This window comes from Leuresthes tenuis, unplaced genomic scaffold, assembly GCF_036924035.1.
Source record: "Leuresthes tenuis unplaced genomic scaffold, fLeuTen1.0.hap1 SCAF_5, whole genome shotgun sequence".
Lineage (NCBI taxonomy): Eukaryota > Metazoa > Chordata > Actinopteri > Atheriniformes > Atherinopsidae > Leuresthes > Leuresthes tenuis.
The window spans coordinates 29257768-29272066 of NW_027325359.1; the positions used below are offsets into that span (position 1 = coordinate 29257768).

The 14299-nt window shown below is 40.5% G+C and overlaps 1 protein-coding gene across 1 annotated transcript; it reads right to left on the reverse strand.

Moving 5' to 3' along the window:
* Positions 1-2637: 2637 nt before the first annotated feature.
* Positions 2638-12305, reverse strand: LOC140306741 (probable E3 ubiquitin-protein ligase HERC3). Its single transcript, XM_072385335.1, has 23 exons — positions 11914-12305; positions 11712-11832; positions 11548-11624; positions 11208-11429; positions 10593-10684; positions 9800-9930; positions 8822-8940; positions 8164-8237; positions 7962-8080; positions 7776-7835; positions 7584-7689; positions 7272-7467; positions 6869-7014; positions 6691-6783; positions 6478-6576; positions 5660-5809; positions 5431-5571; positions 5173-5342; positions 4979-5042; positions 4817-4887; positions 4548-4731; positions 4360-4462; positions 2638-3056 (listed from the first exon to the last, which is right to left on the reverse strand). The coding sequence occupies exons 1-23, from the start codon at positions 12128-12130 to the stop codon at positions 2839-2841; spliced, it is 2973 nt and encodes a 990-aa protein (XP_072241436.1). The 5' UTR covers positions 12131-12305; the 3' UTR covers positions 2638-2838.
* Between the last annotated feature and the right edge of the window lie 1994 nt (positions 12306-14299).

The window sequence follows — 14299 nt, forward strand, 5'->3', positions numbered from 1 at the left end:
GAGCCACAGGGAAGGAAGATCAGAAATCTGTGATCCCAAACAGCCAGGAGGCAGCCACAAGTTCTGAGGAGAGCTGTTCAAGGGAAGAATCAGGAGCTGAAACGGACGCCGAAAGACTTACACCAGACTCTGGCACCCCTCTGAAGAAAACCTGTGTAAAAGCTGCCATTGGACCTGAAGAAACTGTTCCAGCTGCTGCCATCGGATCAGAGGATAAACACAAAGAGGATGCAACAACAAGGGGAGGGATAAAAAAGGCTGTGAAGACTCTTGGTGAGAAACTGATCTTGCGGTGCATGAAAAAATTGTCACTGACTTACCCTCAGAGAAAGTTTGACGACGCTAGTGAATGGCTTTTTGACAGAATCTGGGCTGAAGTCAAGGATGAAGAGTTCAACGTCGCCCCTAAGAAGATTATTGGCCTTGAGAAGGTTATATACAAGGACATTTGCAGGAAGTGGCCCTCTCTGAGCAAAACATCAACTTTCATGGACTTAGATGACCCACTAATTGCCAACATAATCGTGTCCACTTCCAAAGAACACCTAACTACATTATCAAGAAAGGTTCACCGACGAAAACGTTTCTTCCATCTGTGGTGAACACCAGCTGAAAGCCCTCTGTTCGTACAGGTGTTTTGGAGAAAGACAAGAAGAAAAACCAAAGAAAAGAAAAAAATATTCAATAAAAATTGAATAGAAAATATATAATTATTCTCTGTGTTGTTCTGTCTGAATAGATGTAAATATTTTTATTACTGATTCATTTTGTTCAGGTTGAATTCTTTTGGGTAGAAAACTGGTCGTATTGCAGCAGGATTTTCTCCTTCCCCCATTGGGACTTTTAATGTTGCACCTGAAAATAAATTTAGTCAAGTTTTGATCGTGCAACCTCTGAAGTTTAAAGCATGCACCTAACAGTCTGAGCTATTCTCCCAGACGCTTGTAAGTCCTATCCTACAGATTTTCTCTCTGTTTGATTTGACCTATAAAATACATTACCTTACATTCATGATTTTAGATGAGACACCCTGAGAACTGACGTGGTTACAGCCAACAGTAACCGTTCATGCTCTATAATAAATTGAATATTTGTCATCCTTTCAGCACGTCCAGTTGGACGCTATAACAAATACAAAACGCTATGTAAGACATAGTTTCCATTTCAAGTAAATGCAGTGATTTTGTATTATGGGTCTAAAATCAGCGTTGGCTTTCACAAACGGTGGCAGAAGTCATGGCATGGCTGTGGCAGTGTCTTAAAGGCTTTCACACTCCGTGGCAGCCTCTGGCACTGTGTGGTAACCTCTGGCACGCTGTGGCAGCCTTTCTCACGCTGTGGTAGCCTCTGGCATCCTTTGGTAGCCTCTGGCATCCTTTGGTAGCCTCTGGCACCCTCTGGCATCCTGTGGTAGCCTCTGGCATCCTCTGGCATCCTCTGGTACCCTCAGGCATCCTGTGGTAGCCTCTGGCATCCTTTGGTAGCCTCTGGCACCCTCTGGCATCCTGTGGTAGCCTCTGGTACCTTCTAGCACTCAGTGGCATCCTCCGGGCCCCCATGACAGCCTCTGGCAACCTGTGGCAGCTGCCATTGTTAGTTGCCAATGCCACAGTTTAAGCTTGGCCCTGTTGCCTTTTCTCCACTGTTGGTGTGTTAGCTACAGTAGAAAGTTTTCAACAGTTTAGAGGAGCAGACAGGAGCCACAGCCAACAGACTCCATTGACAAAAACTGTAATTTTATTGAACTTTTATTTCACCGAACAAACCTCTCCGCAGCTGTGGCGAGATAAATAAAAGGCAAGTGGCAAGGATCTGTCTGCAAAGTGCAACAGCTTGCTCCAGAAATATTCAATAACCCCGCTCTAATGAGTCCTAATGTTGAACCAAAGATCACAGTAATGAAAGAATGGTTGATTACTTCTGTCACTTAGAGCTTTCCTCCGCAGCAAATGGGAGTGTGTTTGTCTTTGTCCATTTATTTCCCTGTAAATCTCTGATATTCCTTTTCATGAATTTGTCTCGATTCGATTTTTTTCTGGTTTTGTGTAAAGGTTTAATGTTTCAAGTATTGTTTCACTGTGAAGCTGCATCGGTCTGCAAGATGATCTGAACCCTGTTGCTTTTTGTCTCACTTCAGTACCGAACAACGAAATAATGGCGCCATCTAGCGGTTGTGACATTTCTGTCTTTCTTTCTCAGTTAACGCTGACTTCATGCACCCATTTGCAAACTATCCACTTAGGAACCACATGAAGAAGCAGATTGTGAAGAAGGAGACAGTAAAGGGCTGCGTTGTGACTTTTAAACCTTCCTCTCTGACACATGAAGAAACTAGACTGATCCACTATGTAAGAATGTTGCATAGTGTGCTTGACCTCAGTAGGTTTGTAATAAAAGGTTTTTAAGGAAACTTGCAGCATGGAGGGATTCTTCAACACCAAATGTAAAAAAAACTCAGCGCTGTGCAGAGAGCAGTTGATAAAGTTATGTAAAATATAGCATTAACAAAAACTCAAAATAATGTCATCAGATCTGATTATCTTAATGTATCATACAGTTAAAGACAGAACAATCAGCAAACAATAGGCAATAATCATAATAAGTTTAAAGTTTAATCTGAAAAATGTTGGATTCAAGTGAATTTAATTTAGTAAATTGTCAGACATAAAATGGAAAACAAACAATTATCATCAGCACATAAAGTTTAGGCTTTTTTCCTGAGAAGTCATGATGTAAACATGAATACTTTAAAGAAACAAAAAACAACAGAGCTTTAAAGTACTGTTTGGTCCACTTTTTAAAGGACACTCATCACTCAGCGTTTAATCCAGCTGATAATCAGCCTTTGAATCCTCTCTCTGGTTTCACAGCCTCCGTCATTCTGTCTCGCATGATTTCCTTGGCTGAGTATGGAGGTAGTTCCAGAATAGAGTGACACGTCAGAGACTCGAGTAGGTGCTCATCATAGGAGCCGCTCAGGATTACTTTATCTCGAACTCTCATCCTTATCTGGCCCATGCCAAGGATAGGGACCCTCCGATATCCAGTCAGGAACCCTGAGGAACAGCAATGAAGGTTGAAATCAGAGCCCTTCCATTCATTTTGTGTTTCAGCTTCATCTGATCTGTAACTCTGCTGTATGTATTGATATCAGGGAACAACACCTGGATAAGTAATATTGACTAATCATATAGAATTTTCTTTGGGCTGTCATCTCATTCTAATAACGATTCTGTCTTTTCAAGTCCAGATAAGTAAATAAAGTCATGGCAGCAGTTTCAAGTACAATTAAGGAAGATTATATCCCTTGCAGGTGATTTCTTCCCTTATTTGCACGTACAAATTCATGTATTCACACACTCCTTTTGGTGACAATCTGTTCATCAACATGTAGCATGCCAACATATGAGAAAGGGAAGTTTCAGTCTTTTAATAGAATATCTTTGCAAATGTTTAATTAGGGAGAAAACATGCTCATGTTTGTTAGAACTCAAGTACACAAGGTCTTGGTGGATGCACTTTGGAAGAGGTTAAAATTTAGTAGTGCCAGACTCTGTGGTCTTCTGTTGCTGCTGCACAGGTGTTGTTATTGGGGGTAGATTAGCACTTGTTCCGGGCTGTGTTTGTAAAAGTTTGCATTCTCCGTGCTCAAACGGGTGGCACTGCTTCAGGTGATGAAAAAGATTGGTGGTATTTCTCGTCTTATGGAACATATGCTCGACATAATTTGCAGTGAACACTATTTTTGTTTCGTATTGGACTTCAAAAAACAAAAATACCTCCACACCACCGAACTTTTCGGGCCCTTCTTATCAACAATGTCATCAACAGTGTCATCCCTTACGCCTTGGGCTGTGTCTTCCTTAGTTTCTTCCGAGGGAGCACTCATTCTCTTTTTTTTATGCAGCAGCACAAACACGCCATGACTAGCTGCTGGCATGGCTCTATTCCAGCCACGTGATTGGTTAAGCACGGCGCAACTCTCGTTGGCTATTCATATTATCTGTCAAAAGATGGACGAATGTAATCTATCGAAAAGTATACCGACCATGTTTCATATCTTTATTGAGGAAACGTTATTCCTCTGTAGCTATTGTTATCGTTTTATCGACCAGCCCTACTGAGAACCTATACTAATATAACAAAGAATAGCATGAAATTGGTGCTGTGTAGGAGGTTCTCCGTGTGCTTGTGCTTTTCTGCCACAAACATGAAATAAACAAGGATAAACCCTCACAAAATCATTGCTCCGTGGCCTTTATAATGACAGATCTACAAGAGTCTGATTTTAATTAGATTATCATTAAGCTGTAAATCAGTAAAAATTATGTTAGTTAAAGAGATACTGTGAGTACTTACAAAGGAAGTCTTTCCTCTGGTCTTCAGTTAGTTCATCAAACACCTCCCAAAACATCTGTATGGTGGGGTGACCGGCGTGGTAGAACCCCTCATAAACTGTATTCTGTGCACAGTAAAACGAAACGTGGTCATTCTGTCGCCGGTGCTGACAAAACAACAACAGCAGAATGAGCCCTTCTTGACTGTACCTGTTTGAGCTTCGCCCAGTTGTAGACTTCTCGGCCCACCACAACTCTCCGCAGCTCCTCTGGCCGAAACAGCTTCAGGAGATTTTGGTCACACACCTGGAAGAAGCCTCGCTTGAACTCTTGAAACACACCCTCCACTGACGTGTTGAAGGCATAATTCACGTAGGCATCCACGAACTCTCTCCTTTTCAGCAGACAAAGGTTTTTAAATCGGTCAACGTTTCAATGCTACGGCTGCTGCCTGCAATGCTGTGTCTTTATAGTCTTACTTGTTTTCAATCGTGACCTTCTTTTCTGGATTTTGGGGATCGAGGTCAACGTTTGTCTCATCCCAGTTTATCTGAAAATTAGAGACGACGAAGTCAGTGAAATCACGTAACACTATGAATGAACAAATGAGACAAATGGACACCTTTTGTTTAAACACCAACCTCAAAGTAAATGTCTAGGTCTTCCAGGTCATCAGCCTCACACTTCAGCGTGTTCTGCAGTAACCTTAAAACAGAGTAAAACAAGTTATCCTATAAGAGCTGTGAAAGTGTTACCTGTGCAGTAGTCACGATTCATTCTGATCTTTAAAATGATCTGAATGTCAAATCTCTGCTTGATTCAATTAAATTCTTACTTTCCAACTTCAGGCCTGAACTCTATCATATCCTCGAGCGTCGGCTCCACATCGAGCAGCTTTTTGAACAGAGCCAGAGGGAACCCCAATTGTATGATACTGCTGTTGTACAAGGCCAATCCACACAGAACCCCAAACAGGTAGAAGTTCGCCCGGTTCTCCTCCGTTGCCTGCATGAGTAATAGGAGAAGAAATCAAGATCTAAAACTGCATATTGTTCCATTACAGCCGGTCACCTGGGGCAGGAAAAAACCTTACTTTGGAGGAGAACCATGCCAGCGTTTTGCCTTCGTTGAGCATGAACATCCCAGGCTTGGTTTTCACAATGTTTTTAAACAGGTGGTGGAAAAAGTCTCTTTTGTAGACGTCTGAGAATGTTGTGTCTCCATCAAAATAAACCTGAGACAGAAGATGTTAGCCATGATTAGCCGACAGCAGCTACAGGGAGGTGAGGCTCAGCCTTATGAGGGTAAAATCCAATACTCACCGCAAGCGGTTTCTTGAAATCAGTGTGAGGAGCAGCAGCCAGCTGTTTGAAGGTGTCCTCCAAAAATGACTCTCGATTCAGCTTCAGGTCTAAATAATTACTTAGGGGGTATCCAAAAGGCCAGACAGAACCCATCGCTGGAGGCGCTATCTAAAGTATAATTTGAAAAGCAACTGAGAATGAATTACATTTGAGTGTAATTTGTAAAGCTTTGTAATTCTACTGACCACTTCATGGCTGTACAGCTATCAGAGAACAACTATCATCTCATAAAGTTGACTGAGAATCAGTTGCCTGTTTACTCATCCAGCAGCTGTTAAGCATCTTTACCTTTACATAGATAAATATGAGTGCAATATCCACATTCATTAAGTCATTTTAAAGGGAGTTATCCATATGATTAGTAGCTAAATGATTCAATATGTTCAAGGGTATTCTGATTAACTTTTTTTATCTTTGTAGCTGGAACTGTAAGCTGTGGAGGAGGATGGATACAATGAGCTAAATGTGCAGCTACTCTGTGGGTTTGTCACTACAAATGATTCCTGTTACGTAATATCAATTCATCTGTCGTTTAAAAAAATAAATAATATTGTGCGTCTTGTCTTCAAATCGGTCTTTCATTAGTTGTACATAAATGTAACAGAAAGATGTTGAATAATGCAGCTTTAGAATCAGATTGTTCTTCGACTTTCACATCATGACAATCTGTTCGCATGAAAGGGTTTTGTAAAGGGTTGTAAACAAATACCTTATAACCCTTACAGACCTGTTAGCAGTGTTGTTACAGGCTTGTGTTACGGTAATACTGAAGTCACCTGAGTGTGTCGAGAGTTGAGGTCAAAAGCCATTTTCTTTGACTTTAGATCCATCACAAATGTGAAGCTGCCAAGGATGAGCGGTGGATCATTCACATTCTGAAGGAAAATCAAGAAAACCATGTGGTTTAAGTACAAAATCAGTTATTTTTAACTCGTACGAATGCTACAAAGAGTGACAAAAACAGCTGGAGAGAGGAGGGGGTGACTTGCCATTAAACACCAGCGCTCCAGATCCATTTGAAGAAAAGTCGGGTTAATCTCAGTGCAGAAAGTCTTTGCAGGGATCTTATTGTTCTCGTTGGCCTTTAAAACAGATAGAGTTAATTACATGAAAGATTGGGTGAAAATAACAAGGATTTTAAGGAAACATGGTGGGTTTGGTACTGACATTGTACATATTCTGGAGGATTAGCAGGGTGTTTGTTATTGAGTCGTGAGGAATAGGCATCCAAGACAAGAACACTGAGAGGGCTGTCCTCCATACTTTCACGTGTCTGCACATAGACGACTGCGACAGTGAAGACCACCAGGCCCCTGAGGATCACAACATAAATGAAAGGGAGCCTTTCACAGGCTGATCAGCCATTTGTACAGTTACGTTAGAATAGAAAATCATTCATAAATGAACGAATGAATTAGTTGAATAAGGAACAAAAAATTCAAAGCAAACAGCCTTTTCTTTGGCCACAAACTAAAGACAAGGACATGATCACACCAAATGAGCCCATGATAAACAGCATGTGCATCCTCTCACATATTAAGACATTTCAAAATGTAACCTGTCACATTACCTATAATCTGGAGGCTCTTAGCAGAGAGTTTTTGTACAGCAGCGGCGACCTCCGCAGCAAGCTTTGTGCTCTGCTGTCGTCTGTGTTTTTGCATCACACGAAGGAGCTCATTGAGAATCAGGAAGACCCTCAACCCCTCGACTCCCACTGGTTCTTTATCGAGAGAAGGAAGCAACTGCATGACAGCATCTTCCACCTGTTGACAGAGTATACACTAATTGAACTACATGCAAGTGAATACAACTGAAACATGTGTAAGTTAGCCTCCCACTCTTTCTGGTTCAGTTGCAGAAAGCTAATCTGGTTTCATACCTCTGACATAACATCATCTGTCTTCACCAGTTTCTCAAAAACTTCTTGGGCAAGAGATAAGTCCAAGCCGGAGTAGAGTGCCGAGGCCTGGAAATGCTTATCATTGCTAAGAGGAAAACAAAACCATTATTTCCAATAATTCAGCAGATAAAAAGATGTGATCATTTTACTCAGAAGAGGATCTGTGTATACCTTTCATCAAGAAAGCTTCGATTTATAATCGACGCGGAGGAAAAAGTCCAATGAATTTCCCTGTGAAGGGTTCATATGGTTAGTTTATAACACCGAGAGAGTTTTAGATTGCGTTTAGGATACTCTTCAGTCTGTGTAGCAAACTGATAACATGGAAGAAAAACAACCACTTATGAGTATACTTACTTCTTTGTGTTTTTCCAGGACTTTGAATCACATTTGGAGATCCATTTGTCAATCATATTTTCAACAGTGTGCTGTGTTGTGCTGCTGTTTGTGCCACTGTTTGACCCTTTGTGAATGTCCTATGAAAGAAACAACAGCATTAATGGTTTGGCATCAGAGAGATGTTACACACCTCTTTTACTTTCGGTACCTGTGCTCATACCTTCGGCATGTGTGTTGCAAAGGAACAGTCTCCCCCCGCATAGATGTTTTGAATTATGAGACCGTTTGTGGTGTCTGAAATAATAACAGAAATAAAGTTATTTTCATCCTTGAAATGAGCAAACTCTTACTGTAAGAGTTACAGTAGTTTAACCTCCCATAATGGCCTTATTATCTGTTTATTCCTTGTTAGCTACCAGCAGCATGCTCCAAGAATCCACAACAGGTCCAGTTTCATGCTTTAAAGTACAGCAACATTAATTTCCTCTTAAAAACTTTTGCACAAGCACGAGGTCGTGTAGTGCATGAATGGCTAAATATTTTCTTTTGTAAGATTTCAGTTCTGGTTGCCAACCAGTTTTCTGTTTTCAGATGCTCGTTCAGTCATTATTGACACTTATTCTCAGCTATTTCTCCAGTATCCAGTCGACTCTCTGCACCTTTCATTCGATTTTTCTTTTATTTCTCCAGACTGCGGAAATGTTCACTTCTCCCTCTCTATCACCATTACCAAACTTTTTGCAACTGTATTCAAGATCCTTTGATTATTTCTATAATTATTTTCCTATTATTTGATTTGTGTTTGAATACGGGACCCTTTAAAAGACTTGACTCATCTAATTCAGTTCTATTAGTATTAAAAGTGTAATAGTATTTACCCTGTGGCAGCTGGACAGGCAGTGGCACCGATGTCTCCTCTCCACGTCCCAGCTGTCTTTGTTCATTGCATCCAAAGGAGTAAACTTTCATGGAGCCTGACAGCACTAATGTGTGATATCTGAAAGAGATTGATTTCAACAGTGATACATTTTTACAGTCATTTCACTTTATCAGGAACAAAATTCTCTACATTTCTTAAAGAACTCTGCACGACCGACGCATCGTCAATGAGCAGCAGGAAGCTGGGTTGCAGAGCACTAATACGCCTTTCTTGACTCCTCTGGTGGTGTCCCCATATAATGTGTGGGCAAAACTTTCTTCTCTTTAACATTTAATAACTTCTCCTTCAAACAACGAAGCCCCTGAGCCTCAGTCCATTCTAAATGAGCTTTGGTTCAGAGAAGACGGCAAACTTTTCATTTGGCTTTTTTTTTCACAAAGAGATTACCGGAGAGATTTTCAGATGTGTCCTTTGCACACAGACATTTAAAAAAAAAAATCTTTTGATGATATTATGTACTGCAGATGATGGAATAATCAAAGTTTTCACAGCTGCATGTTGAGGAACATTAGATTGAAATTTCTCCATAATTTGCTCCACAGTTTTTAGACACAGTTTTCTGTGTATTGCTGAATCTCTGCTCATCTTTATTTCAGAGACTCTGCCTCTCTAAAGTGCTCTTTTTAAACCAAGTCATATCACTGACCTGTTGTCAATGAACCTGATTGGTTGCAACATTTCCGTTGGGCTGTTTGTCTTTAGAAACACCTTCTTTTCCAGCCTTTAGTTGACCCAGTCCGAACTTTTATTTTATTTAATCAAATTCAAGACGTGCACCTATTTTTCATGAAATAGTCAAATGTTTTTCTGAGATTTCCAAATCACTCTATTCAGTTTTGAATTATTCTACACAGAATCCCAGCCTTTTTCAATTTCAGATTGAATTTAAATGTCACAACAACTGTTATTACAGTACCTTCCACATGCAATCTTGTTCGCCTTTTCTCCCAAGGGCTCTTCAACAAGCCGAGGACAGACTTCATCTTCCAATGACTTGTGTCCAAGCTGTCCATATTGACCAGCTCCAAAGGTAAACACGGCACCATCCTGAAAACCAGACGGGACGTTTAGTAGCCCCACATTAATTTACATAATTGTACAACTTACAGTACAATGGAAAAAAATTCCTAAAATTTTACTTGATAAGATATTGTTAACCAAATTAGGCTGTTGAACAGCACATAACATCAAGATCAATTACAAGCCATCGAATTATGTTTCTTGTATCTCGCTCCAAATAACTCACATTAGCCTATTCAGCTTATTAAGTCAAATGATCTCAATATAAACAAGAACAACTATATTCAACTGTATGAATGAACATTATCATGGTTAGCTCTGCAGATTTGAGGTGCTGAAAGCATGAACCATAATTTCACTCAGGTGCATCTGTGACATTTTTAAGAAGCTAAGTGATGACTTAAATGTTTGATGGTCTAATGACTAATCTCAGCCTATCGAGATGATTCTTATTGCCTTAATTGTTGTTTTCTTTTTCTTTTTTTTTTAAACTTACACTCCATATTTACCGCAGATTCATCCTGCAATGTAAAAAGTTATCCAGTTGAAGTGTGGGAGTCACTTTAATGAGAAAGATAACTAAGCAAAATTAAGTGCCAATAAACCTTGAGTGAAATGTTTGACTGTTTAAAAGGCTTTCATACAGTAATTCATACAAAGTAATTTAAAACCTTCTAGCACCAACTAACCTTAGTTAAAATGGCAGTGTGCTCCTTTCCACAGGAAATATAAACAGCTTTCTTCGTGTTCATGTAATGAACAGCAGCTGGTGTATGTCTGTCTGTAAGAAAAATATGAAGTTGAGGTTCAGGATGTTCAGGAGGTTCAGGAGGTTCAGGATGGTCGCCTTCAAACAGCCTGTGTGTAGATGATGCAGGAAGAACTCTGCTGATACCGACTTGGTCGAAAACAGAAACCTTTATTGTCAACCAGGTGGTATCAGAATTATAGAATGATGCATCAAGTCTGGAGAGATGTGTCAAGCCTGGATTCCCTAAAATCTGTGCTCTTCGTTAAGTAGAATCTGCTGGTTCTTAGAGACCTTGAAGATGTTGCATGTTCCCATCAACAAGCACAAAGACCGGATATGGTGTTTGCCTTTCTATTGAGTCTCTTCTGGACAAACTAACTGGGGAGTATGTTATTCTCAAAATGTCTTGATTTAGCCTGAGACTTCCCTACACAGCTGGTAGTTATCAGACTTCTTATCACTTCCCAAAACAATTTTGCACAGGTGGTGAATATCGGACACTACAGTATATTAAGTAACCATCTGAACATTTAGATGTTTACAGTTTATTAACCTGTAGTGTCTCCCAGTCCGAGCTGCCCACGGTCGTTTCTGCCCCAGCCGAACACACCTCCGGACACAGAGAGGGCGAAGCTCTGCTCTCCTCCTGCTGCGATCCGAACCACGGGGATGGCTGACAGAGATTGGAGGTGTTGGGGTGAATCAGCTCCATTCTTTCTCTTCCCCAGACCCAGCTGGCCTCTGGAGTCATGTCCCCATGTGTACACCTGACCACCTACAGGGAGATCAACCAGACTTTTCAAAATATTCAGCTCTTTGTCTCATTTTAAATCAGTGATCATTACTTGGTTTCAGTCTACACCCTTTGGACTTACACCTATGATTAACTGTACCTTTGGTCAAAGCAACTGTATGCTGGCTTCCGCAAACAACCTGAGTCACTGGTAAGTTACACAAAGCTCGATGAGGCCTGAAACAACAGAAACCAGCTTACACACGATTATCCTATGATTATGAAAGTGAGCTACGATTGAAACACGTTGACATCTCTCCTCACCTGGGTGTGTAAGGTCTCTGAGTGGAGTCCACACAGAAAACTGAGCCTGTCTCAGACAGCAGTGTTACCACATCATCACCACAACTCACAGCCTCAATCTTCTCTTGACAGTTCACAAACTCTGCGAACACACAAATAGTGACCACGTCATTATAGGAATTTCCTAACACTTTAAAGACAGAATAATAAGACCGATGCTCACTCTGTTTCCCTCTCAGTCTTTCCCCATTTGCGCTCTCGTTTGTGCCAATGACGGACGCGTCTCCGTTCCCCTTGACGAAGGCGAGCACATTATGCCCCGCTGACAGATGCGCGATGTTGAAAGTGAAGTCTAACAGCTGAACTCTATCAGCAGTCGGGACACTTTTGCCATTTTTCACACGGAAGCTCTGCCTGTAGTCCTCTCCCCACGCAAACATGTTGATGAATGCCGCTCTATAGAGCGCACAGCTGGTGTTTAAGACCCAGCAGTCAGAAACGAAACTAGCGTATTAATGCAAACTGGGAAGGAAAACAAAACTCAAAAACACCACGACATGAAAACGACACGCCTTCCGAGTCACAGGCTTAAAGACTGCTTTTGCTCTGACACGAAAAACGAAAACGAAACTCTTTGAGGAGTTTGTCTTTCCTTTCTACAAAAATATGCTGTCACTGTTGTCTTTCACGTCACAGATGACCCATCAGAGCCTGTTTGAAAACCGATACCAGTTCATTTACGTCTTACACGCCCCGATTGGCAAAAACTGTTATTTTATCATTTATTTTTTACTATAGCCTCCGTTCGCCATGGATCCGCTTGAGGGCGGAGCACAATAACTTGTGTTCACTGTTTTTTATGTGCACCAAAAAACTTCCTCACATAATAACTTTTGCTCACAAGATAAACCCTTGGCGAAAATAAAGGATAGAAAATCTTTAAACAAGCTGTATTCCAGCATGAGGATCATTTATCATGACATATGAATGTAATTTACATTACAATCGACTATTGTTCGTAAAATACATTCAAGAAAGATCGTGAGAGTTTGTGGATTATTTTGCCAGAAATGTACTAATATTGAAGATGTTATAGACACCTGCCATTTAATCCCTAGCCAGAGATATATAGGCTCAAGATGGTGTTTTTTGGAAGTAAAAGTGTTCTGGAAAAGGTTGCCGATAATGTTTCATGAGTTTTAGAGGTCAGCTTTTTCTTTCTTGATACTGATTTGGGTGTCCCATTGAAAAAAGTTGTGAACCACTGAACTGAAAAGACCAGGCAAAACTTCATGGGGACACATGTTTTGCCACAAGAGGCACTGCTGCCCTGTTGCAGTCATTTGAAAGCAATCGCCTATAAATAACATATAAATGTACAAATAACTAACGCAAGACCCTAAATTACATGTAAAATCAAAAGAAACTTTACTTTTAGTAACACAAGTATTCATATACAACAACCAAAAATACTAATTCCTGTGTACTTAAGACAATAATATGTGTCCATAGGAAAATAGTCTTAATAATTATGAGTGCAAATATAAAAGAAAATATCACATGAATGTGTTGAATATGTACACTTCCCTCTTTCAGAAAACTCAGTCAAATGACTATCTGTACTGTGGTATAAATAAGAATTATAAAGTTTATATGTTATATATGCACTCACCGGCCACTTTATTAGGCACACCTGTTCAATCGCTTGTTAACACAAGTAGCTCATCAGCCAATCGCATGGGCGCAACTCAGTGCACCCTTTGGGATGTCGTGGAGCGGGAGATTCTCATCATAGATGTGCAGCCGACAAATCTGCAACAACTACGTGTCGTGATGCTATCATAGACGTGCGGCCGCACCCCCTCCCATTTGTCTGGCCTTGTAGCGGCATCCGAGCGTTCTTTCTCAGCCTTGAGTCGGCTGAAAACCTGGCTGCGCAACACCATGACGCAGGAGAGACTAACACATTTGGCCATTATGAACGCTCACAGTGACCTTATGGATGAAAGCCATGTCTCGACCCTGCTTAAAATTTTCATCAGTAGGTCATCTGAGAGAAGGTCCACTTTTGGAAATGCATGAAAGCCAGGAGTCATGAGCGCAGACTTTTCTTTTTTTCATTTGTGGTGTATTTTATCTGCTATGCCTGGTTATTTTAAGTATCGCTACTGAATAAACGACACATTCAAGGATACAAATAATGCTGTTATGTTGCTTAAATGGCTTGATTTAGTTATCAAAGTTTAATTTTCTTAACAATAAAGATGCCGTGTTCATCCAGTTCTCTTATAACCGCATGCTATTATTAAATAACTTCATATCAAATCCTTAATCATTGACAGCTGTGCGTCAGTAGCCTATGTATTTTTTGTTGTGGTCCTGTAAAATATGACGATATGCTGCTCTGGATTCTTTAATTTTTTCTCCATTTGATTTAAGCTTTTGTTTTGGCGCGGATGACGCAAACAGAAAGTTGGACTTCACCATCCGGCAAATCGCACCCTGTGTATATATATATACTATATAAAAAAAAAAACAGATTTTCAGTGTGAACACCATTAATCGAAAGCTGTAAATGACTTCAAACTGGATACTGAGGAGCGTGTAAA

Coding starts and splice junctions, on each gene's coding strand:
- LOC140306741 (XM_072385335.1), bottom strand. CDS start 12,130: ATGTTTGCGTGGGGAGAGGACTACAGGCAGAGCTTCCGTGTGAAAAAT. Junction 6,784..6,868: donor TCCTCCAGAATATGTACAAT/GTCAGTACCAAA, acceptor TCTGTTTTAAAG/GCCAACGAGAACAATAAGAT. Junction 4,888..4,978: donor ACCTAGACATTTACTTTGAG/GTTGGTGTTTAA, acceptor TCTAATTTTCAG/ATAAACTGGGATGAGACAAA.